The 26,733-nt window shown below is 43.2% G+C and overlaps 1 protein-coding gene across 1 annotated transcript in view; it reads left to right on the forward strand.

The window, feature by feature from the left end:
- Positions 1-12,518: 12,518 nt before the first annotated feature.
- Positions 12,519-26,733, forward strand: part of PRKCA (protein kinase C alpha) — a 145,199-nt gene continuing 130,984 nt past the window's right edge. Inside the window, exons 1-2 of the mRNA XM_063409077.1 lie at positions 12,519-12,825; positions 15,945-15,976. Of these exons, the coding sequence (XP_063265147.1) occupies positions 12,653-12,825; positions 15,945-15,976 (205 nt within the window). The 5' untranslated portion in view covers positions 12,519-12,652. The remainder of the gene's footprint in view (positions 12,826-15,944; positions 15,977-26,733) is intronic.

Here is a 26,733-nt window from a genome sequence, read left to right on the forward strand (position 1 = left end):
TCACACGCAGTTCCGCCCGTGCGCAGCAGGGGACGCAAAGCGCTCTGCCTTGGACGGGCAATTCCAGCTTTCTGTACTAAAAAACAGGCAAAGAAAGAGTTAAATCACCTGCGCATTCATTTTCCATCGATTTTGGGTGTGAGAATTTTACCGCTCTTAAAACTGCGACTTAAAACTGCATGCGAAAGGGACGGGGGGTGAATGTTTATGTATATAAGTGCATAATGACTGCAAATGTTGAAATTCTTCTTGAAAAGTTACTCTCTGCGATAGGAAACATCTGAAAGTGTTACAAGTTACTGTGCATGTTCCAGAAACTGGAGAAGGACACGGAGTTAATCACGAGACTGGAGCAGCTCTGGAGCCAGCCTGGGAGAGCTGGGGATGCTCAGCTGGAGAAGGATCCAGGGAGAGCTGGAGAGGGACTGGGGACAAGACACGGAGGGACAGCACACAGGGAATGGGTTCCACTGATGGGTGGGATTTTGGGAAGGAATTCCTGGCTGGGAGGGTGGGCAGGACCTGGCACAGGGTGCCCAGAGCAGCTGTGGCTGCCCCTGCATCCCTGGCAGTGCCCAAGGCCAGGCTGGACAGGGCTGGAGCAGCCTGGGACAGTGCAAGGTGTCCCTGCCATGGCAGGGGGGTGGATGAGATGATCCTTAAGGTCCCTTCCAACCCAAATCATTCTGTGACACTCTGATTCTTTGAGTCTATGATTCTAAGGAAATGTGACTATTATCATATGGATTCACCTTGGCACAGCATGAGCAAAACCGACCCAGTTCTTGCTGTGATTGTGATTGTGCAATTATATACATCAACTGATTTTCCATCAAATCCAGCCCACTCCTTTCACATGTGAGCTATTTAATATCACAGCTCCTGCAAACCAAAGAATGAAGCAGAATTTTGTTTCATCAGAGGCTACAGAAACACAGAGGGGAGTGGTGGTCCCTACCCCAGGTAATGTCCTAGCCTAAGGAAAGAAATGGCAAGCAGAGAAAGCAGTGTAGGGACACTCTGAGGGGACATCAGCCAGCACGGTGTGAGCCAGACCTGTGTCCCAGCAGGTTCATCTTTACCTGGGGTTGTGCTGACACAGCCTGAAGGGAGAACAGGCAGGAGGATGAGAACAAACTGCCTTTGCACAAGTGGTGCTGCCCAGAAAAATTGGGAAGGGCAGCAAGGCAGAGATCAGGAGGGAATGTTTGAAAAGGCAGCAATTAAATGATGGAGACTGGCATTGCTGGCTGATCAGAGAGGTTTCTGCAAGGAACAGGAGAAGCCAGAAAAGGCCTTGAAAGTGAAGGTAAGAATGAAAAAGAAGGAGGTAAAAATGGAGAAAAAGAAAACTGATGATGAAAGCAATCTGTGCAGCAGCATTGTTCTTTGACACCATGATCAACTGGAGCTGTCAGGACAGTAGAAAAATATATAAAAAATTATAATAATCGGGCCAGAAAATAATAAGATAAGCAAAGGCTTTCAGACTGGAATTGGTCTCTCCTGGAGCTATTATGCAGAAAGTTTTCAAGAATCAGGCAGGCTGGAGGTCAGGGGGTTAACAGTTCCCAGTTAATGAGCCAGATTCTGTCCTCCCTTTAATCTGTTCTACTTCTCTGGCTGATGCTGTCATTTTTTCTGGTGTTATGGGGTTTGTCACTCTGCTCCTGCCACAGACGTGCTGGGGGTCTGTCCTGCCCTCTGTTCTCAAGATTTTATGGTTTTTCTCCAACCACAAAGTGCACCACGCAGCCAGGTCAAGGTGCAGAGGTTTCTCAAATCAACAGGGATGTGTTGATTGGGGACACTGAGGAGGAACATTAAGGACAGGCGTGAGTGCAGCCATCCCTGTGTGCCAGCCCCTGCTTGCTGCAGATTTTCTGTCTGCTGCCTCTGGGGCTGCAATGGGACCAGCAATCTCATCCTTCTCCTGTAAGGACCAGATACTCAGATTCCACCTTTTTTTCCCACTGTTTCTTTCATTCCACCTGTTGGTGACTGGGTTGTCATGTTCAGCCAGCCAGAAACCAGGATCCACTTGCAGTGAATAATTTTCTGGTGAAATGTTATTTATGTCTATAAATAAATTTATTTGTATTTTTATATTGCCTGGTCTAGTGGAAGGTGTTCCTGCCCATGGCAGGGGGTTGGAACAGGATGATCTTTAGGGTCCCTTCCAACCCAAACCTTTCAATGGTTCTCTGGTGTTGGAGGTAAATATGCAGTAACAGATACTGACCTGACAGAATGTCTTGGTCACAGAAAAAGTAAACAGTGACTATATCATTCTTAAAAATATTGTCTTCACTCAGTAGCAAACTTCAGGGGGAAATTGCATTTCTAGTTACCACTGATGTTTCTGAATTTTTTCTGAAGCTAGCACAACAATAATGATTTTAGTTCTGGATCTTAAATCACTTTAAGCACCCACTGTGGGTATTGAAATCCCCATTCCTGTGTGACTCTGAGATGTCAGAGGGCTGGCACTAACAAGTGTTCCAGGTGACAGCAGGCCTGTATTCTCCAGCAGAGGCATGAAGGTGTTCCAGTTTTCACATACATTAAACTCACAGTGTACAAAACCAGAGAGCATTTTACAGCTCCTTCCTCCTCTCCGCCTTCTCATTTCCTGCACAGAAAACCCGGAGAATCTCTCTCACAGTTCTGCTGTGACCCAAATATTGTGAAACAGTCTGTTCCTCAGATAAATTTATCTAAATGCTCTCTAAAAAAATCCTGTGTTAAATTTCTTCCTCAGGAATGTCTAATTATGAAGTTTCAGGGGCAAATTATTCTCTGTGAGAGTTTGAATCTGCAGGGAGCAGATCTGCAAGGGACGACTTTTGAGGTGCCAGTGTAAAAGCACAGCATGGAGGTTGTGAAAGGATAGACTTGCTCTCCTTTTTTTTTGGCTTTTTCCCACCTTTTTGCCTTCCCCTCAGTGCATTCCAGGGCGAAGACATCAGAGAGAAAAGCCTCAGAGCCAGGGTGCTCTCCACACTCACACCAAACTGCTTCTCTTCTCCCAGCAAGCTTGCCACAAAGTTTTTGAGGTTCTCTTCATCATTATTCTTCCACTTTCTGTTACACCAAATGCCACAGATTTCCGTGACAGCAGCATCTGACCTAATTTTTTTTATTATGCTATCTATATATATGTGTGTATTGCCTGTGGTTCTCATCTTGTTTACAAGCTGCAGAGAGGTCAGGCGTGGCCAGGATGTGCTGCAGGTTCTCCAAGGAGCACTCTGTGCTGCAGAAAAGCACTTTACACACTGAATCCATCAAACTGCCTTTACCATTTCCCACCCTGTGCTCCGGCAGAGAATCCTGGCCAGGCTCACCCTGGCGTGACCCGAGGGAGGATTTGTGCCCAGCGCTGCCCTGGCACGGTGCCACAGTGCTATCCCAGGCACCACAGATTTATTTCCTCCCCTCTGTGGCTTTCCCAAGTGCCGGATAAGAGGATCAGCCATGGAGAAGCTGTTTGGGATATTCATCCATTTAAAACCTCCACTGAACAGGGCGTGATCAGAGACTCCGATCAATCGACAGCCCTGATGCAGAGAGATCCCAGGATCTGCATCACCCACGGAGATCAGCTGGAAATTCTCCCTGGGCACCAGTCCAGAGAGCTCGGGGTGATTAAATCTACCTTCCCTGTGACTCAGTTCCTGTGCAGCGTAATCAAAAAGTGGATACTGATCTCCCTTATGGTCCAACCCAAACCCTTCCCACGCTGGTCCAAATCTTGTCATTGGTTTTGTTTTTTAAATGGGATTTTATCAGTGTTTTAATATGTGATTTGAATTAGTTTATCTACAATAAACAAACTCACAATATTATGGTATTTTATTTCTCTCAGACCTTTATTAATCTACACAAACAGTTGACTGACTTTTTTCTTATATATTTTTATAATACATATTATAATATATAACACATATTGTATGTGTTATATAAAATAAAATATATTTTAGAAATTTTTATACATTTATATCTTGTTCTTTATTTTTAAACATATATGCTTGTATTCTTAGCAAGTTACTCTGAAGGGGGAGATTCCTCATTTCACTGTTGACTGACAAGCCTGAAAAATCTAAAAACACAGTCTCAGAACTGAAAACTCCATGAAATGTTGGATCCAGAGGGAAAACCATTGACTTTTACGAGCTGGTATTTAAGAGTGCTCTTGAATATTTAAACACAAGTGGATGAGTTCAGAGCTAATGCCGCGGGTTCGTGGTGAGCTAAGAATTTTTCTCTGGAAATGTCGTGCTGCTGCTGAAGCTGCTCCTGTGCCCCTGGGCTGATGCTTGTGGCATTATTTTGTGTCTGGATCCTGTTACAGATTTGTGCTGTACCACAGGGATGTTTCTTTTGTGCTGGGGAGCATTAGGAAGATCTCAATAAACTAATTTCCCTTTGTGCCAGCCTCTAATCTGCGGCAATAAATCCAGGGGGAAGCTGTCCTAAGAGGAAGCAGGTTTTGGAGGGGCCGGGATCAATAACTGGAATCAGATTTTCTGAAGGGCTCAAATCCTATTTGGACACCAAAATGAAGGCTGTGCTTTTAAAAGTGCTCTCTTTATTAAAATACATTTTTGGTGTGTTGCTTTCTTCGGAAGATGCAGTCCTGTCTTGTGGTTTGCAGAAGGCTTTGACAATCTGGAAATCTTTGACTCAGCTGCTCTGACAATTCTCTAAAAATTCTGATTCTGGTGCTGTAATCTGCACTATCAGCAAGCCAGGCTCTTCTTGGAGTTTTGCATTTATTTTGTAATCTTCTGTAAAAATAACAAAAATAAATATCAGAGGTCGTTTTTCCTTTATTCATTGCACATGGAGATTTTTCTCGTTGCCCAGGAAGACAGAATGATGCTGCCAGCATTTTGGCAACAAGAATGAAATAAAATTGCAATCGTTCCAGCATTTCCAGGACTGATATCAGTGACATTCTAGTAAATTCAAGTTTTGAAAGGAAAAGATGTCCAGATGTTTTGGAAAGAACAGATCATGAGCACTTTACAAAGTGAAGAATATTTATTACAGAAGCTGAAAACGCACAGAAAGCACAAGCATGTTCGCTGCATATTTTGTTTCTTTTTAAATTATTATTTCTAAGAAACAAAAAATCTCATTTTTCTCCCTCACGTCATGTAATTATGTGGTCATTAATGACAAGGACATTTTTTTTCCCCATGGTTAGCCGGCTATAGCCAAGTTAAATAATATTATTCCTCTGTACAAGTTGGTTCAACCACTGTTCAAAAGCTTTTTAAACCCAGCTGCCCAGCCCTTGTGTCACAGGCACAACACATCTGAAATAAAAGCCACTGCCACTTTCATATGGAATGCCCTGAGTTTTCTTTCTTTTTTCTTAACAGTATTGTAGGTGAGATGTTTGATTTTTAAAATTACATTTTCTGGAAGAAAACTATTTCAAATGCAATTCATGTTGAAATCTATAAATAATCAAAAATTTTATTTACATCCAGATAAAAGTTTTGGTCTGTTGAGGTCACAATAGCTTGTGAACCTGAAGGGCAGCGTGAGACTGACTTAGGGCAACCTGAGGATTTGTTCCCTTGCTATGATATGTATTAGTCTGCTAATCTTTCCAGTCTTTAATCCACAATACTGTATTAAAAACCCAAAAATAGTCTCCACTGTGGTTAAAGGACTGTTTCTGCTTTTTTTTTTTTTTTCCTTAAATGTAAATTCTAGTGGGGAGTTGAATGAATGTTCAGAATCCTTCCTCGCCTCCCTTCCCTGTGGCACAGAGGTTTTCCACACTTCATTTTTCACCACTCTGCACTTTGGAAATGTTTTTTTGAAATAAACGTTAGTTTGTTTTGTGCGTCATTGTTGTCACTTCTCAGTCTCTCTACATTAAACAAATGTTTTAAAGCTGTGTTTGTCCAGCCAAACTCTTGTCATTTCAATTATTAGTGTTTCCAGGAGTGTAAACACTTGTGCAGAGCACAGACGGACGTGGTATAATTGGAAATTTTACCATTGGAAATGGCACTCTGCTTTCCCTGCGTCAACAGGGCACAATAGAATGGTGGCACAGGAAAAGAAGTGAATATCCTGGATATTCCAGCTGATACAAGTTTGTTTTTCTCTTACATTTATTCTCTGGAATAAACAAAATGCAACATGAAGGTTACTGTTTCTTCTGTCTCTGATAAATGCTATTGAGCTGTCAGAAATAATAAGCTGAAGTATGATATACATAATAACTATTTACAATTCATCTTCACAAGGCAAAATTCTACTCTTGCAAAATAATCATCCCTTTCAATTGAAGATTTGTGGCAATATGGTAAATAAAATAGCCCACACCTTTCTGCTCACATTGAAACGGTGGGAAATTCCACTTTGACTTCAGTGCCAGTGAAGACAAAGCCTCAAACAGGGGAAATTCAGGTTGGACATCAGGAAAAAATTCTTCATGGTGGTTAGGAATTGGAGGGGGCTGCAAAGGGAGGTTTGGGGTCCCCATCCCTGGAGGTATCCAAGGAATGCCTGGATGTGGCACTCACTGCTCTGCCCTGGGGCAAGGTGAGGATCAGTCACAGCTCCTGGAGGGCTTTTCCAGCCTCGGGGACTCCGGGATTCCCTGATCCTGCGGTCACCCCCATAAACAAACGGTGCCATCCTGCTCTGCCAGGAGCTCTCTGCTGCTTCACAGAGTGATATTCTGGAGCTGATGTTTCCCAGCAATGCAGCAGTACAAAGTCGTTCACTCTTTATAGCAGTTTAACATCAGAAAAGCCCTTTGAAAATTCGAACTGAGTGTCACGAGAAGGTTTCAGGACAGTGACATATTGTGCTTGTCAATGCCTCACCTCTAGATGCACCTACAGAGGGCCTTGACCTGCAAACTTAAACCCTCCAGGTACAGCTTACACTTTAAAGCAAAAACCTGGGGAAAAATAGGTCTTTGAGAGTAATTTTTGCCAGCTGGTAGTGTGAGTGTATTTTTTTTAATAAAGAAAAAAAAGCAGGCCCTAGAGATGGTGATGGGGGTGGTGGCTCAGGCAGGGCCCACCAAAGCCACCCAGTGCTTTGCCTTGACAGGTGCTGAGGAGAAGTGAGAAAAGCAAGAATGATACTTCCTCCAGAGATTCTCTCACTTTCTGAGCATTTTCCATTCAGGGAACTTTCTGAGCCAGCTGTGGGCTGTGTTTGGCCTGTGACATCCAATTTCTGTCTGTCCCAGGCCACGCTCACACCCTGCACCACTGCTGGTCCCGTGTGTTTGGTCCTTCTGGGCAAGGAATTCCAGGGGTCAGCTGGCCCTGGCCAAACCCACCTACTTTGTTCCTTGCAAACCTGTGCCCCATATTTATCTAAATAAATCACAGAGGCTCCCTTGTTTAGCTGGTACAAGAGCAGTTTGTTTTTTCCACATGGTTTGAGTGCTTTGTTTGTATTTCAAAGTCTCCGTCTTTCTGTCTTTTTTGTGTGTACGGTTGAAGACTGAAAGTTTGCCTACACAAGAGAATTGTTCTGATGCACTCAAAAGACTGTGAATTCTTTTTTGGAAGAGATATTCAAAATTTTTCCAGTGATTGCGGGTGGGAAGGACAAAATGAGCAAAACAACAAAGACAGCAAATACTCCAGCTGAGGCAGAAATTTTTGTTTGTGCAATCTGGAAAGCGACAAAATCCAGGAAACTTCCCAAAGGACCCCCATCACTCTTCAAAGTGTAACAGCATCACAATCTGATTCAGCTCTATAACCAGGAGAGATTTTACCATGCTCCTCATACTCCTGAGATATGAGAAAAGAAAGCAATGGGCTGTCACTCAGTATTCTGATAACTCTGATATAAAAAGCCTATTTTACACCTGATGTTCTGTATATGATCAGCCATTTATTTCCAATTCTATGGAGAGCTCTGTGAGGATAATGCACAAGCTATCTGCATGAGGAATGGGTTTTGCAAGGCTTTCAAGGAAACTCAAGTTGAAATAATGGCATAATTTATCTGTCACAATGGGAAGGAGGATTGTCCTGATGAGGACATATTGATGGGCTGCAATTTCATCCCTGGGAAATTATTAATTATTATAAGATACCATTTTCCTTTTCCCTAGAATTTTTTCAGAAATACTCTTTCTGTGACATTTCATCTCTCATAGGACTTTTTTTCCCCCTGTACTCAGTGTTCTTTTTGTCTGTGTTTTAATGCAGCACTGGCCTGTGTAAACAAGCTGTCTGTCACACTGAATAATTTAATAATAAAACCTGTCTTGTGACCCAGGGCTTCTCAGCCTGCACTCTGTGGAACTTGGAGGGGAAAAGGGCAGAGAGGGGGACCAGTACAACTGCAGAGACAGGGATAAAGTTGTGGACACTCTAAACACAGATGCTAAAGGACACAGAAAGATGCAGAAACCGACCCTGAGACAAAATGATTTCTGTCTCCTCACCACTGGGAGTAAAGACAGACAGCTTCTTATAGAAATGTGTCTCTTTATGTTACCACAGCCTACCTTTGTCTGGTTTTTGAAAACATTTAAGGTATATTGTTGCCAAAGCAGGGGTAAGAACAATAAACAGGTGGGGAGGGGTTTTTTTGGTGAATGAATTTGTAGTAGGATCTGGAAAACCAGGACTGGTCAAAACATGACAAACTTAAGAATGGGAGTGTCAGCATTAAACTTGATGGTGATTTCAGACAAAGAGAGAAAAAAAAGTTTATATTACATGGAAAAAATAAATTAGGAAAACTTGGTTTCTTAGTTTATACTACGAAGTCTGTGAATTAGTGGAAACTGGTAATTGGTTTTGACCTAATTATGGCAAGTAATTATCCCACAATAGTTGGTGGAGATGTTCCATGAGCTGGCTCTGTGGAAATTCCTTTGGAAGATGAGATTGAATGAAGCAAATACTTTTTAGGCAGCAGTGTTGCAATGATCAGATCATCCTTCCTAAGAGAGCTTTGGAAAATAGACTCTTGTGCTCCTGACTCTCTAGAGAGGGAAGTGGTTGAATTTGCTTTGAAATGTGAGGAGGACTTGGCTTGTGAACTTCCTTATAGGCCTCCAGCAGGAAGTGATTCCTGTTTGTTGAGTATTTCTCAGAAGCAGGAAATAATAAAACAGTCACAGTTGCCAAAACAGTTGATGGAGGTGTTCTCCTTGGCTCTCTTTGAATGGATCTGAGGCAGAACAGAGCCTGAATATGTTTCCTTTTTTATTGCTTTTTGATTAAAAAGTGATGCAGACGGTGGATTGCTGTACCAGCAGATGAGTAAAAGCAAAGACATTTCGGGAGAAACCTCTTCTAAAATGAACCCAGATGCACTTACAGACCTAGGGTGGTATTGATGAAAATATAGAAAGGATTTCAGAAGTAGTGCTTGTTACAGCAATAATCAAATCCTTTAGAGAAAAAAACCCCTCATAAATCATCCAATGGGAACCTCTATCAGGGACAGTCTCTAGATATTATCCAAATAGTCATACAGGAGTAAATTCGCTATGAGAAGACCCCATAAATGGCACTTTGGAGTCAGGAGTTCTGAAGCTGCTGGCCAGGAGATTGGAAAAGCTGGGGCTCTGATTTAATGACCATGTATATGCCTGAACACAAACAGTGAAAATGCTGACTCCTCGTCCAGATGGCCTGAACCAGAAGCAAATTGCAAACACTCCCCTGGGCAGACAAGCAAGTCATGAGCTGCTGGGGGAATGTGCTCGCTCAGGAAGAGGTGGCAGACACCTTTCCTCCAGTTATTTGCAAAGGAGGGATGAGTTCCTGTATCACCCACAGGACAGAGTAGGAAAAATGAGTGTCCAGGTAATTAAAAACCTCCCAGCAAGAGGAGCTGGTGTCACAGCAGCACATCCCAAAGGTGTCTGGGAGTGGAACATACCGTGTTCCTATATTATCACTGTCAGAGTGGCCTGGCCATGGTGACAAAGCCTGATATTGAAGGTAAATATAATAAAAGCACCATGTAAATGCTGTGTATCCAAACTGCAGCACTCAGAGGGGTTGTGTGTTAAATAGAGCAGGGTAAGGATGTGTTATAAGGGTTTACCTGGTCGTCTGGGCACACATAATAGAGTTTTTCTTTGCCTAGTGTGTCTAGCCACAATGTACAAATAATTGCAAGGTTTGAGATGAAAGAGATGCTTTCCAGAGAGAGACAGTAAAGCAATCCTCATGTGATCTGTAGTGCTGTGGCTGGTGCCATTTGGCTCTTCCCTGAGGCCTGACACGAGCCTGGCACACTCACCAATGTTTCAGGGAATGAATCTGGTCCAGAGGCACCGGCAGGAAAGAAGCTGGAATCCAAAATGATTCAGCAGGTCTGTGAGATTTTAAGGAACAACAAAATATGCAGATTGCCCCAAAGCCAATGTAATCCGAGTTGTGTCTGTTTCAGATTCCCCCGTTTTAGTAGCTGTGTTTGTGAAACAGCACAAAAGGATTGGAAATAAACAAGTTTCACGTTTCTTGATAGAACCCTTACCGAGAGTACAAAATGTTTCTTGGTGCTCCTCATGCTCTGGCATAAGTTGATTAAGGCAAGAAAAATCTATTCCCTCTGAAGAGGAAGGAGAGATTTGAAACATGTGCAGAATAGGTGGAGACCAAATTAAAAATCTTTATATTTCATTGGATTTCAGATCAGATTTGGAAGGGGTTGCTCAGAAAATAAAATCCATGAGGCAAGGGCATATGGCAACAGTTTCTAGGGCATCTGGTGTGATTCTCTAAGTTTAGACAAAAGCAGGGCCATCCCTGTCATGGTTATTTGGTGAAATGCCATGGACATTCCAGTTTCTGCATTCAGAAACTGAGGCTTTTTAAATTAATATAGCATTGTAGCAAGTTATTTCTGTTCTGTACTAAGTGTCCATGCGCACTTTTCCCATCAGCAAATAAGACTTAATTTGAGTTAATTAGCTGGCTTTCATTCTTGTGAAATAAAACATCTTACACATGCTTACACAGACAGACGAATGCGCAGATATATTGGAGTAGAACTTTTAATATGCACTTATTTCCCATATGTGTAAATTTGTAACCACGGGAATAACATTTATTAAAAACAATATGATTAATACTTGCTTTCTTTACTTTGTGTATATATCGTGGTTTTACGTTAGCATAGTCAGGATTTTTCAGTGTTTTAATATGAGAGGATGCCATGGGCAGATGTTGCAGTATCCAGGGCTTTGGGAATATTTTGTGTAACGTGAGTAAGTGAAGATGAACAGGTCTATTTTATGGAACACTCGATGACATAAAACCAAGTTAAGTCTGTTGTGTATGTTCTGAATGCCCTAATTAGTGACAGAGACTCGATGAATGTTTCCTACACTTTTTGCCGAGGACATTTGTGTTGAAATAAGAAACACTGGGGGATATTTACACTGATCCAGACAGACACACGGCACGGTGCAGCGGGACAGGACATCCTGTGGTCCCGTGCGATGCTCGGCGCTTCAGCGCGGCCCCCGGCAGCGTTCACACGTCTGTGGCCGCGTTTGAGAGCGGCAGGAAGGGGAAAGGTGCGTGGAGGAAGGAGAGCACACGGTGCACCTCGTTTGTTGTGGTGCAGGAATCGCGATCCTGGGTGGGTGCAGGAAGCGCGTGTGGCGGAGGCGGCCGGGAGCGGCGGGCGCAGGGTCCCGGTGCTTTGTGCCGCGGCGGTGCCGCTGCCTTGTGGCGGCTGTGCCGAGCCCGCGGAGGGCAGGCGGTGTGGAAGCAGCGATGCAGGTCACAGAAGGGAAGGTGTGGGTTTCCATGGCTGACAGCGGGGAAGCTCTGTGTGTGTGTGATCTGCCCGCGGGGGTGTGAGTGTGTGATGGGGAGGGAGAAGGGGCTGCCGTGTCTGTGTGGGCATGGAGGGACCTGTGGGGGTGAGAGGAGCCGGTCCGTGTGCAGGGCTGTGAGGGGAACCTCAGTGTGTGTGAGAGATAAAGTGAGAGGGGATTTCTGTGTGAGTGTGAGGGGATCTCCTGTCTGTGCGTGATAAGGGAACCTCTGCCTGTGAGAGCGTGGGGGAGAGAGAGAGAAAGTGAGAGGGGAGATTCTGTGTGCGTGTGGTTTAAGGGAACCTCTGAGCGTGCGCGTGTGAGAGAGAGTGAGGGGAGCTTTTGTGTGTGAGGGAAGCCTGTGTAGGTGAATGTGAGAGAGAGAAGGGAACCGGTGCGTTTTGGGGGGAGCCGATGTATGTGAGACCCTCGGTGTGTGTGTGAGACCCCCGGTGTGTGTGTGAGACCCCCGGTGTGTGTGTGAGACCCCCGGTGTGTGTGTGTAACACAGAGCCCCGGTGTGTGTGTGAGACCCCCGGTGTGTGTGTGTAACACAGAGCCCCGGTGCGCGGTGCAGGAGCTGACGAGGACCAGCAGGTGCTGCCGCCCCCCCGCTCTCCCCCGGCGCTCCCCGGCGGGGGCGGCCCCGCGCCCGCCCCGCCCCGGCCGGGGGCTCGCTCGCTCAGCCGCGGGCGGAGCAGCCGGCGAAAGGGATCGGGATCCTCCTCCGCTCCGACGTCAGGCTGGGAGCGGGAGGCAGCGCCCAGCGCCGCCGTTGCCAGAGACTCGGCGGCCGCCGGACGGGGCGGACGTCGGGGCGGCGACTCCCGGAGCGGCGGGGGGTGGGGAGGAGGCGCTATGGCCGACGTGTTCCCGGGCTCCGAGCCCGGCGCCGACCCGGAGGCGGCGCGGCGCTTCGCTCGCAAGGGCGCCCTGAGGCAGAAGAACGTGCACGAGGTGAAGGAGCACAAATTCATCGCGCGCTTCTTCAAGCAGCCCACCTTCTGCAGCCACTGCACCGACTTCATCTGGTGAGAGCCCGGGGCGCGCGTTCCCCCCGCGCCCGCCGCCGCCCGGGCCCGCTCCGCCGCGGGGGATTCCCCGCCTCGGGCAGCCCCGGCTCCGGTGAGCCGCCGTCCCTGCCCTGCCTTCCCTTCCCCGCCCACCCGCCGCGTCCTCGGGCAGCCGGGTCCCGGTGCCACCGCTCTCGCCGGGGCCGTGCGGGTGACCCCGCTGGGGGTGACCCCCGGTGTCACCTCGCTGTCCCGGCGCTGTCGCATCCCCCTCCCGGCGGGCTGCTCGGGGGCCCCGGGGCTGGGCGCACCCCGCTTTCGGGGCAGGGAACACCCAAACTTGGCGGCGCTCGGGGGATCGCAGAGAGCAGCGGGGTGTGGAGCCCCGCGCTGGGGCCATCGCTTCCCACAGGGTTCAGAGCTGTTTCTCATCCCTTGTCCCCGGTTCTGCTCGGCGGGGCCGGCCTGGGGGGCTCAGCCTGGCACGGAGGGTGCCCGTGTCAGACCGGGGCGTTGCTGGGTGGCACAACTTGGGTCACTCAGCCTTAATTCCTGGTCAGTGCCTGCCCTGCACCCTCCTGCAGCCGAGGGCGGGCAGCGAGGCCGGGCAGGCACCGTGACACCGCTGCTCCGGTCCACGCCGAGGAAAGGGAGGGGTGGTTTTTGTGAGAGAAGGGTTCCTGCGCGAGAGGGCAGGAAAACTCCCTACCAACACCCTCCTTGCTAAACTGGTAGGGAAAAATCCACCCGTGGGTTGGTGCCGTGGCGGGGCAGGGCGGCAGCTCCGCGCAGGCCGGGCCGTGCGAGGAGCGCCGGGCTCGGCACGGAGAGCCCCGGGGGTCCCGTCCCTGCAGGCACCGTGCGGCACAAACAGCTCGGGATTCCCCTCCTTCACCTCGCTCCAGCCCTGCTCCGCCGCCCAAGTTTGCACTGTATCTCTGGGTGCCGAAAGCGAGAGCTGTGATTTATTTTGGCCAAAGTTGTGAAGGGGTCTGCACGCAGCTGGTTCTGTGTCCGGGGCACGCTTCTTGCTCTTTTTATGTGTGTTTATGTGTCTGGACACAGACCTTTTCCTTCCTCAGTTTTCCTCTGCTTGCATGCTGAAGCAAAGACTGTGCTTGTGCCAGAAATGACTGAAATATATTTGCAGAGTAAGGAAGGAAAGCTGACATGGTAGACTGCACAAGAAACAAGTCAAATTTCTGAGTTTTCCTTTTTTTTTTAATGTGGAGTTGGGTATGGTAAAAGTGAGAGACCTTCAGAAACTGCTTCAAAGTTAATCTAAACCAGAATGAGTTGGGAGGTGTGAAAAACCGCTGCAGGGTTATTGCCGAGCGGTGTTTGTGCACACGAGCAGCACAATTAAAAGACAAAGCAGAGCTCTGTCACGACTGACAGGGTGGGTTTAAAATTGAAAGTGTATCCTGTGGCTGACAGGTGGCAAGAGCGACTGTGCTCTTGTCTTGTGCTTGCTGAGCCTGGGGAAGCTCCTCACATTCCTTAGAAGAGCATCTGACACCTCGAAAACTTGTTTCGTTTTCTGATTTGGAGATGGGCCGCTCTCAAACAACCATTGAAAGTGTTTCTAAAGCGACTTGTGTCAATTAACAATGTTTGAAGGTATAAAGAACTGTAAACACAACCTTTCAATGAACTACACAAATAGATTCTTTTCCTTAGATTACGTTTCACCAGGTAATATTTACCCAAATATACTCTACCCTCTTCAGCAACTTCTACCTCTCTGCTTTTGTTCTGGAGTGTTGATATTTTTAAAAGACTTTATACTTAAAAATTACATTGCATTTGGAATGGGCTGTTGTTCTGCAGGGATTCAGCTCAGACACTGAGGAACAGCCATGCTTCTGGAGTAGATAAAAAAGGGATATTTACAAATACGTCTATTTCAAAGGAGTCAAAATTTTCTCAGATCTGTTTCATGTTCTTAGTCCCGCCATCAGCTTTCCTGCAATTGCATTTCCACACTTCCAGCTTTTGAGTTTTGTGAAGAGGAGTGGTAACAGCATCAGAGTGACAATATAGGCACGTGTGCTGCCAAATAAACAAATAATTTGATTTTTCTCCTGGTTTTCCTAGTCCAGGTTTGTGTATAGTGACAAGAAGTTGTGACTTGTGCAGAGAAATTCTCTAAGCTGTGTCATTTCAGCTTCCACCTGAAGGAACAGTGCACTGAAGGTTTTGTCTCTTCCATAAATAAATAAAAAAGTGGAGAAATTGTTGGGTTTTTTTTAAGAAACCATTTCCATAAAGTTGATAATTAAGCCGCGTGTCGTTAATTGCACACAGCTTCTCCAGTTTGTGGCTTTTGTCTGTTTGTGATTGAGTGTGAGCAGCTCCAGCTCTCCAGATGAAAAACAGGCTGCAAAGAAAAAGGCAGAGAAATGTTTACAGGCAGGATACTCAAAACAGTTATTTTTGTGGGAAGAGAATGTTAGATGCTTCAAGATAAACAAATAAATCCACAGCAGTGGAGTTTGCCAGAGGTATAAAATGTGCTGGAACTCTGGATACCATTGTCATTGTATTCACTGCAGAAATGTTACACACACATTTGTATTTTGTTATGGAAATGGAGCAAGGAAGCTGGAGAATAATCAGTATGAAAATCAGGGGCCTGTGTCTTTATTTATGTTGAAACAAGGAAAACTTTTCACCTGCTTGCTTTCCATACAGCAAACAGCTGGATTCTAGCTGAGCCTCACAACAGCACCTTGTAATCCCAAAATTTGGATGGAGCCCCAAGTCTGGTTTGTTTAATGTGCCTTTGCTGGAACTTGGAATATTTTACGTGGCTCTTAAATATACATGTGGCATTAAACGAGTTGAAATATTATGCAGCAATCACAGATGATGATAATTTTAGATCCAAAATAGCTCGTAAAATAATAATAATAAAAAAATTGTTGCCAGAAGCTGAAATTACATAGCTGGTGACAGCTATTGTTCTCTGCTTTGAAATGGGTGGGCTGGTCTGTGTTGTGTATTATTTGAAAATCTGTTGCTGTCGTAGCAAAACCTGAAGTAATTTAATATGAAGCTATTTTTATGTTTTGAGAGATCATTGAGAAGAAATCAAAACCAAACATACTAAGGCAGTTTTTTCCTTCTTTGTGCAGGGGATTTGGGAAGCAAGGATTCCAGTGCCAAGGTAAGCCACAACTGCTTTGCTGGTTGAACCTCATTTTAAAGGTACCCAAAACTTACCAGCAGCAGGAGAGACACAATCCTGGAAAAACTAAGCAAGCATCATTTTCTGTGTGAATTTTAAAAGAAGACAACCATTCAATTAAATAATTATTCATATTTACATAATTTACATTGAACAATCAAGTAATTAATCATACTGTAATAATATGAAAAGTTTTATTGTTTTCTTTTTTAATCCCAGCACGGTAAATATCATATAATCTGTGTGATTCTAACTTTTCATGGAAATAATCTGTGTGATTTAGCTTTGCAGAGATCATTTTTCTCATCAGAAGCTCTTGTCTGTGTGGGCGTTTTGGAAAATGGATTCACTTTTTAGTCATATGGCTTCTTTTCATAACCCAGAGTCCCTGGTTTTCATTTTCATACAATGCATGTACAGGAAGACCTTTGGCTTTAACTCTGTACTGGGACAAGACAATTCTGTCTTACGTAATACTGAATTACAAAAAAGAAGAATCCACCTTTATAAAATCACTGATTTAATGAACCTGCTAACCTTGAGAAACTGAAAGCTGCTGTAGTATAACTGTAAATGCTGTATTCTCACACAGCCTGTATTGCTTCCAAATTCTTATCATTATTTAGCATTTAATCATGAAATAACCACACCCAACTAGTGCAGGTTTTTTCATTTGTCATATGTTTGCTTAATTAGGATGAGCCTTTTTGTTGTCCCTCTCACTTCCCCACCTTCTCCCTGTCACTTCTGCTGCAGCTGCATGTTGTGTACTCATTATTTGGCCTTTTCCTTTTTTCTTTCATGGCATTTCTGATGGGTATTTGCTCTTGCCTTAGAGCACATTTGACTCTCCTGAACGTTGCTTTTACTTAGCAGTTAGGGAAATGATAGATTCTGTGGTATTTTTATGAAAGTTGATGGGAGCTGATGCTTCCTGAAATTAAACCTCTGAGAAAGTGGATGTCAGACTGATGCCTTTTAAAGATCTGTGATAAATAAGTTTTCTTTAAGTTGAGCCTTGCAGACACACACAGCATTTCCTGATGGAGGTAAGCAGACATCCCTGATTTTTCCTCTGTGCCCTGAAACATTAATATTAAATTTTGCAGACATCCTTCAGCTTTTTGCCACCCCTCACATCCATAGCAGTGCTGTAGATGAGTGTGCAGTGCTTAGGTGGTAATGGAATGGCATTTCCCCAGTCTCACTCAGGACAGCACAGTGTTCAGGAATTATTTAAGGTTCATTCCAGATTTCTGTTGGTGTACAGAGAACAGCTGAGGATGCATTGAACGGGTGCAGTTATCCAGCTGAGCTTTTGCAGCTTGCACGGTGCTGACTTTCCCCAGGAGCTGGGGAAAGAGATCCACCCTGGCCTGGCAGCTCATCTCCAGGGATTTGGAGTCTGCCTGGAATTCCCTCTACCATCGTAATTCTGGTGAGCCAGAAAAGTTCTGCTGCAGAGAACTGCTCTGTACAAAGCCACAAGTTCTGGATTCAGTCCTGTTTCCCCTGCAGGTGCCATTCATGGACACAACCAAGAATAAAGGCAGTAGAGCAGCTCTGTTTATTTTTAAATGTCTCGGAAGTGATACTTTTTAGGAATCTAAATATGTTCAAACTTGACTTCTGTCTGTATTGGAGGGAGAAGCTACACTTTCTCTTTGGAGATTTGTATTCAGTGGTTTTGTCTGTGTTCTTGGTCAGAATCTCTGAGAAATATTCTGATTTTACATGGTTTGTAGCAAGCTGTTGTTTGTGCACTAATAAGTTTAAGTAACGGGCTTTTTTGACCATAACTCATTAAACTTGTGTTCAAAATCAAAGACTTCATAATCTTGGGATAATACTCTTGAAAAATAAGACTTCTGTGATGAAGTTAAGCTACTGAATCAATGTTTTTTCAGTTCAGCTTTTTGAAGCTTCTGTCTAAAAAGTCACCAGCTAAAGCTGGAAAGCCAAATTAGTGATCAAAATTACTCAGAGCATGAGGAATTAAAACCAAAAGTCTGAAACTAGAAGGTAGGCTGCAGAAAAAACCCCCCTGATTTCTCTAATGAAGTGACTGTCTTTACAGAGAAGGGTGACAAATGGAGAATAAAATGGGATTTTCAGTATGACATGAAGGGAAGAATATTGCAGTGACAGCTCTTAGCATGACTGTAGTTCTTGGTCCATCAGTATTTCTCTTATAAAAGCCTTTTCCACTCTGTTTTCAAGAGTGATGTAAAATCTCTCTTGTGTAGACACAAACTTGGTCTCAGAATTCAGCTCTGGGGGTTTCTTTATTTCCAAAGTTGTTGGAAATTCCTCTGGCCTTTGATACCAAGGGGAAGAGGAAGGCCCACAACAGGCACACATCACACTCAAATGATGTTTCTACTATAAAAATCTGCAAGTCTATCAATATTTGTATTAGGGTTCTTTAATTAGACAAAAAGTTAGTTGTTAAGCAGTTTTAAGTTCTGCAGCAAACGTAGTATGTTTTTATATATTTTTAAAACTTCCATTATAAAAGTGTCACATAAAATACAGTCCTAGTTTTATTTTTGAGATGCCCTCAAACAAAATATTTTAATACAGATTTTTTTAGAATTTAAACTGCGCTGTAGTGATATGATCTGATTTTGGACCATTAATACCTTCTTCCACTGCACTTGCTTAGATCCTGCTTTCACTTGTATGTTATCACTTTGATTTTCAGATTGGAATGCCTGTTTCTCTGTAGTGTTCAGCTTCAGCATTAAATAAAGACATTTAAACGAGCTGTTTGGAATTGAAGAGAATTATTTCCATTTATTTTCCTAAAACATTTTGCAAGATAATTTTTTTTCCACCTCCTTATTTCTGTGGGATGCTGACGAATTTGCAACAGACAGCAAAATAAATTTTGGTGTGGTTTTAATGCCCTGAATGTGGCAGAGGGTCAGATGCAATTGCATTATTACCACATAGATGCTCAGCAAGGGACAGTCCACATCCCAGAGTAGTTTGTCTTTCTTAATGGGAGTATTTTAATGTGGCTTCTGAATATTCCAGCAAACAGAAGCTCAGAAAGGCTGTTTAGGAGCTGGGGTGTGTTAGTTCATGGGGAGGAGGCAGAATTCTGTTGCATAATTGGAACAAAGTTTTTTAGAGAAGGGGGTTGGTGATCATAAAGCAGCAGTGGAAAATGTCTGTCTTTTTGGCCATATGTGGGTTTGAAATTGAACTTGAAAGACTTCAGCTGGATTAATGTTCTCCTAGGGATAGGTTCAGGAAGAATTTCTTCTTGGTAAGGTTGCTCAGGCCTTGGAAGGGGCTGCCCAGGGAGATTTGGAGTTTCTGTCCCTGGAGGTGTCCAAGGAATAACTGGGCTTGGACTCAGTTCTGTGGGCTGGTGATGAGGTGGGGATTGGTCACAGGTTGGACTCCATGGTCTGGGAGGTCTTTTCCAACCTCAGTGATTCTGGGATTCTATGAACTTTTTATTCCTGTTATTAGAAAGCAATTTGCAGTTTGATATTTGTGGTTTGTTGTTGATTTATAGAAGCATGAGATATTTTAAATGTTGTGCTTGTGAAAAAGAAGTTCTCATTCTGCTGTTTTGCTGTTTGCTGTTGATCGTGTCTGTGGCAGTGCAAACATGATGGGAGGATTATTCCACGGAGTTTTGGCTTTGTTTTGTTTTCTTACATTGTCAAGCAGGCCAGCAAGCTGTCTGCAGCACTGAAAGCTTTCCTCTGATGTGCACCTGGAAATACTGCAAGAGCAATGTGAAAAACGGAATAATTTAAATCATTTTCAATCTGCCACAGCATAAAAGTTCCTCTTTTGAGACGGCAGACTTTAAATTAAGCAAGCAATTAAATTAAATTTTGGCTTCATCATTCTTTTGATAGACTATTACACTCCGAGTGTAACCTGTACTTGTTTCTTTCTGTTGGATTTGTAAGAAGCATTTTTGTGGTGAACAGAGATCAGTGAATAGGAGCTCACTAAAATGTAAAGAGGAAACGTAGAACATGTATTTATGTAGGTTTAGAGGTTGTTTTTAGTTCAGCACTGAAGGCTCAGCATGTTTCCTCAGGGCAAAAATATTTTTAGTTACAGTAATATAAATGTGATCAGCTCATGTTCTTCATTAAGGGTCTATTGTTAATTCTCTCCTAAATGGTCAACATTTTTAGTAATTAACTGGAAGTTTTATTTCTTTTACATGGTTGCAGGCTTTATTGAAGTGCAATATTCTTCTGTAATTCAGCTGTGAAATACATTTGGCTTAAGGATAATAATGAGCTAAGGAAGAGTTTCACATTTGTTTCCTCATTTACATAAATAAAAAGTAGAGAAATCAATTAAAGCAGATCATTATGCTTCCCTAATCTGGGCAACTATTGCTCTTTCCACTGTTTTTTTCCTGTCTTCCCTCGATTTATTTTCAGCTCAGTTTTGTCTCAGTGTTGAATTTTACCTTCCATTGTTGTCCTGAGCTTCTTGGAACAGTTTGTGCCATGCTGGGTCTGGGCTAGGCAGACATCTACAGCAATTCCTTCACTAAAGAGGGAAATGGGGGCATTTTATTAGTTTTTAATATTCAAATATTGTAACAATGGCACATTATACCAGCATTTCATCTCCTCTGCATTGTTTATCTTTTATCTGATGGTTCTTGACCTCTTTTTTACAACAAAAAGACCAAAGAACCCCCTGGTGCCCGCCTCATTTTTAAATCATGTATTTTCATTAAAAATGTTGTATTAAAGGTCTGTGTAGTGATTCGGTTGAGAAACTAATTTTTAATGCTTTATGATGTGAGATTGAAATGAAAACTCTGACCATTTCCAACCTGCTTGACATACACAGTTTTCATCAATCCTCAGTGCTGATGTTTTTATAGTAGAAGCAGCACCATTTATTCTTTTTTGTGTATGGATCAAGGCTTAATTCTTGGTTTTCCATCCTGATGGCTGCGTTTCCCCTACAGTTTCTTCTTCCTTTTACGATCTTCATTTTCCTTTGTAACCTAAGAAAGGAAAATCTATTGCATTCCTGCATTGCTTCTCATAAAAATAATTTGTCTTCCTTACTTGGAGATGTTTTTTGCCAAAGGGTGGACAAGACACAAAGCAAGTTTCCCTTTCTATGCCAGAACTGCTTCTCTTGAATCATTATCATTTTTGTGGTGAGATGGGGTATTACAGACCAGGGCTTGAACAATGTGGGTGTTTTATTTTGTGCTCTTTATATTATTTATTAGTCATGATCTACAGTTTACATTAACTAATGTTGCTGTAAGCCTGAGATTGAGAAATTAATTCCCTGGAAGGCTGTGACTGTGGAGCTTGAAAGTCAGCGTGAAATCTTCTGAAAGGGGAATTCAGTAAAAATGCACTTCTAGCAGCTGCCTCGTTAATGCATTTTCATGTGCAAAACTTGGAGGTAGCTGTTAAAAAATGGAAGCCCCCAGAGCAAAACTCAGTTACACCCACTCCCCCCCAAAAAAACACAATCCAAACAAAATAATAAATAGCATCTGGAGAATAAATTGTATCTGTCCATCATTTCCAGGATTCCTCTCTCTTCTTTTCCATTGGCCTTTTGCCCTCAGCCCGATCTGTGGACTGTGTATTTCTGGACCCCTTCTCAAAGGCAGTAATTTTACTGATTTGCAGATCATTTGACATACACACACAGAGAAGATGCTTGTTGTGCATGTGTCTTGTCAGCTTCTATTTATTGTTCCTCCCCTCCTTTGGCTGTCCTTACTTGTGCAACGTCTGACCCATTTGATGAGGAAATATGGTGCCGTTAATTGCTGATGCCTGTGAAAGTTGAGATTCTGTTCCTATTTCTGCAGGTGAACTCTGAGACATCTTTGAAAAATTGCCCACGTTCTGCGTTTTTCCTGAGAACAGCAGTGATGGGTGAAACTCCTGAGTCTTAATGAGTGCAGACACATCAGTGCTGGTTCAGATCAGGAGAACCCTTTGGAAATCTGTATTTTTCTGTGTTGCTGGGTGGTCCTGGAGCATGGAACTTGCTTTTCCTTTGGGTGCTGCAGAGCAGGTGCTGGAGGGTTGTGGTTCCTGGATCCCACTGTAGCTCATCAGACATAAAAGCCCTGAAACTGAGAGCTTAGGTGACAGCATTTTCCTCTGCAGAAGTGTTTTAGCATTGCTTGACAGTGTAGCTGTGTAGGTTCTGCTTTCAGCATTGCCTGCTGTGCTGGGAAGGGGATTTGTTGTCCCTGAGCTGGGTACAAGGGGCAGCAGGACAGGGAAGGTGCCTCTGTTGGGGTTGGTGAGGATTCTTTGTTAATACAATCACTGCATTCACGAAAGTTCAATATATTGAATAGACCAGGATAAATCACAATTCCTGGAGGGATTTAAAGACATGGATGTGGCACTTGGGGACATGGTTTAGTGGTGGCATTGGCAGTGTTAAGGGCTGGACTCGATGATCACCTGGGTGTGCAGTGATAGTTCTGAAGGAGGGCAGGTTTCATTTGGAAATTGTTAAAAAATTCTTTCCTAAAAGGATGGGGAGGCCCTGGCACAGGTGCCCAGAGCAGCTGTGGCTGCCCCTGGATCCCTGGCAGTGCCCAAGGCCAGGCTGGACAGGGCTGGGAGCAGCCTGGGACAGTGGAAGGTGTCCCCAATGCAGGGATGAGCATTAAGGTCCCTCCAACCCAAACCATTCCATGATTGTTGGCTGATCTTCCCCAGCCTGAATGATTCTGTGATTCCCAATGCTCAATACACAATTAACTGTATAATTCCCTCAACACTGAGCACGGCAGTAAAATAAATAAATACTGCATTGTACTCCTGTTTTTCTAGAAGATTTCCTTGGTGGTACTGTGCTCATCAAAACTCAAACATAATTAAACCTTTCCTTGCAGCAAACATTCTTTTTCTTATATTCCATTTCAAAAGCAAAACCATCTTCACCCTTCCCACATTCTAATGTGAAGTTTTGTTTACTTGCATTGGTCGGATGTCCCAGCATTGTGTTCCAGTTAAGAGATTGATTGTTCCAGTGCCCTGGATGTAATTCCATGAAGCTTTCAGCTTCTCACTGAACATGTGGGAGTGATAGCTCATCCCAGGTTGAAAGAGAAACCAGTTTGAGGCTCAAGCAAGATGAAGTTTGGCATATTCTTTATTTTTCCCTCTGCCTGGGTGTAATCCTGCACATCAGCTGCTGTTACACAGCCACATGTGGTGTTCATTTTATTCATTTTTTTATGGATGCCATGAGCAGAATTTAATGAAATGTTAGAAAGTTGCAGGAAGATGAAGAAAACAGATTTCCCTGTTGGGATGCATCGATAATGATTTCTTTTATGTTTGCTTTTGTGGGCTGTTTCTCTTTAGGGTGAGAGGTAAAAATAATAAGTTATTTAATAAATACTTTAGGCTCAGTTCCTCAGCTTTTCCATCTGCAGTAGAAAGCGTGAAAGTGTAAGAGAGAGGGACTCTCTTGTGTATAATTAATGACAGGAACTACCCTTTAAGTGTTTTTAAATTCTCCTGGATGCTGAACATTTTAATTCTAACTGTTTCCAGCAGTGCCTGTTGAAGGCTTGCAGAGGCTGGGAGTGCTTGGAGCTGGTTATCAGCTGTTAATTTTTCAATTGCAGCTATTTATGAATAATGCCTTCTGTAAATGTGATTCATAACTGTTACCTTCTAAGTCAGGCAGCCAAATGTGCATATGTAATTTTCTGTGCATTTCAGTGTCATTTACTCTGGTTTCTTAATTAGAAAGTGATTTACATGAAGTTTTTTTGTTCATTTTTGCAATCACATAATACAGACTATAAGGTGCTGCTGGCACATAGGTCTTTTTTAGCTTATCTTCTAGTTGGCTTAATTTAGATTTTGAAATCACATTATTTTATTAATTAAAATATCATTAAATGAACTTTATTAGAAGTCTGGAATATGTGCTTTAACATTAGAAGTCTCCTGGAATTATTATTTTTGTCTGTCCTGTCTGGTTTACAAAATGTCCTTTTTTATTTATCATTTAGACTGCTACAGAAACACACGTATTTAACTAAAAGCTCAAATTCATCCAGAAAGACCAAAAATAGTCATTATTGCTCTTAGTTTGCTACTTTCTAGTTATTACAATGAAGCTGCAAAAGTCTAATTAATGCTTGTCTTTATACAATGGCCTGTCAAGATTTAGAACATTTGCTCATCATTTACAACCACAAACAGAGGTTTTGCCACTGTCAGAAGTGTCAGTGGATAGACAGTGACCAACACAAATTGCAATGTCAAGGCTTTATTTGCCTTGTGTAGCAATTGTCAAGTTGTCTTCTTTTTGCTAAGAAAATAGCTCATATTAAAAAAAAAGTGATTTTTAACTGGAGTTGCAGCTATTGCTCCTTGTTTGTCTTTAACTTCAATTAAAAGGGTTATATACAGCTCTTAGTATTGTATACACTGCAAACATTTCCATATAGTTAAATGAAGCTTGTCATTTATTCTGAAGCAGAATTTTAGGAAGATTGTGTTTCTGAGGATTCAACATTTTTATCCCTCTAAACAATCCGTACACTGATGGCACAGTTGAATATTGGTGGCAATTTATTTTGCCATTTTCAAATATAAAATCTACAAGAACCACATGTTTAGAAATTGGGTTCTGGGTGCCTGGGTTTGAAACCAGGATATGCATGAGGTGTCTACTTAGAATATGTTCAGAAAGGATTAGTGACTCAAAAGTGGCTCAAATCCTGACCTTTCTTAATTTACTGCTAAATGAGGGACAAGGACATATGGCAAGGCATGGACTGTAGATAGAAATTCTCATTTTGAAGAAGGTTATTCCCAGTGTAACTCTCTTCCCAAAGCACAGATTCCTTTTCCTTTGAAGTTACCAGCATTTTTAACTTCCCTGGAATGTATGCTGAATGTGGTATTTCAGCTGCTTAGTAAACAAGCCATTATTCATGTACAAGGAGGAGTTGGAATAATGCTTTATCTTCTTTCAGCTTCTAATCTGTGTGGGTTTATTATTTTGGTTTTTACTCAGCAGGATTAGCCAGAATGTACCTCAAAGTACTCATGTTCTCAAGAAATTTGCCTTTAATATTAAAAAAAGGTGAATCTTTATCTTCTGAGAGTGCAGAAATAATCCTTATTTTATGCAAAATCATTGTGTACATCAGCGTTTTATTGGGTTGATTTGAAGTTTCTTTGTTTCTTAAGGCATTGCTGTTGGGAAAAGTCCCCCTCATAGTTATTTTTGTTCCTCTATCACCCTGTGTGCATTTGCATGGCATTTCCTGATTTCTTGAGAGAGGTGTTACCTGCTCCTGTTCCCTAGAACCTCTTACCTGAAATAATTTTCCATTTCTTGCATCCAGGCTTTGATCTCTGGAGGATTTTTGTGTGTCTGAAGGTGACACCCTGCAAGGTGCTGACAGGTTCTGGGCAGCTCCATTTTGCTCCTGTTCCAGAATTGCATAAAATAGATTTCAGCCTAACAATTCCCTGAACTTGCTCCCATAAAAAATGTTACAAAATAATGATAAACATAGAAGCAGACTAAGCAGCAGAGTTTATTATAAAGTGTATATACAGTTATTTTCATGTTCTTCCATTGTGACAGGTTAGCTGATTGAATTTGTGATGTGCTGTAAATTTAGATTTTGGATTGTTCCTACCTTGTTGCAAACTTTAAATTAATTAAATTTGAGGTTATTCCAAGTATGTCAGTTTTAGATCTTCCTCTTTTTTTTATCATCAGCTTTTGCAAATTCCATTCGCTGGATGTAATTTGATAGAATGAAATTTATCTGTTAAAACAAGTGATGTGGATGCAGCAGAAAGCAATAGGTAGATTCCTCTGGGTGAGTGTTTTTCAGTTCTACTGTGTTATATGTGCCATTGAGACAAATGCTGCAACATTAGAGGAGGAATGGAGAAAAACATGATTTAATTTATGGTCTGTTTCACATAGTTTGATGCCTAGATATTGCTAAGAATTCCTTCTGATCTTATTGAGAGATCCTAAGTTGTGAACCCTTAAAACACAATAAAAGCTCAATAAATCTTGTTGTGCAGCTTAGTTAAACTATATTTTATGGTGTTTTTAATGCAGTGTATGGCCAGGAGAACACAAAACTCTGCCAGTTGCCCAAAGATCCTGGGGAATATTGTGTTTTGTTGACTATGGAAAGTTCCTAAAGTGCTCAGTGACCAGTATATCAGTGAGAAAAAGTGGCATTTTTTTAATGGTAGTTTATTTCTTTGTATTCACAGACTCACAGAACAGTTTTGGCTGGAAGGGACCTTAAAGCCCAGTGCCACCCCTGCCATGGCAGGGACACCTCCCACTGTCCCAGGCTGCTCCCAGCCCTGTCCAGCCTGGCCTTGGGCACTGCCAGGGGACAGGGACAGCCAAAACTGCTCTGGGCACCTGTGCCAGGGCCTGCCCACCCTCCCAGGGAAGGATTTCTTCCCAAAATCCCATCCAAACCTCTTCTCTGTCAGTTTGAAGCCATTCCCTGTGTCTGTCACTCCGTCCCTTGTAAAGAGTCTCCCCATCTTTCCTGTAGCTCCTTCAGACACAAAAGGCCACAATTAGGTTGCTTATCTTCTCCAGGCTGCACAATCCCAGCTCTCCCAGCCTTTCCTGCCAGCAGAGCTGCTCCATCCCTCTGCTCATCCTGGAGCCTCCTCTGGGCTCTCTCCACATCCCCCTGTGCTGGGACCCCTGTCCCCTGTGTTGGT

The sequence above is a fragment of the Prinia subflava genome, chromosome 12 (assembly GCF_021018805.1).
Source record: "Prinia subflava isolate CZ2003 ecotype Zambia chromosome 12, Cam_Psub_1.2, whole genome shotgun sequence".
NCBI classification, from domain to species: domain Eukaryota; kingdom Metazoa; phylum Chordata; class Aves; order Passeriformes; family Cisticolidae; genus Prinia; species Prinia subflava.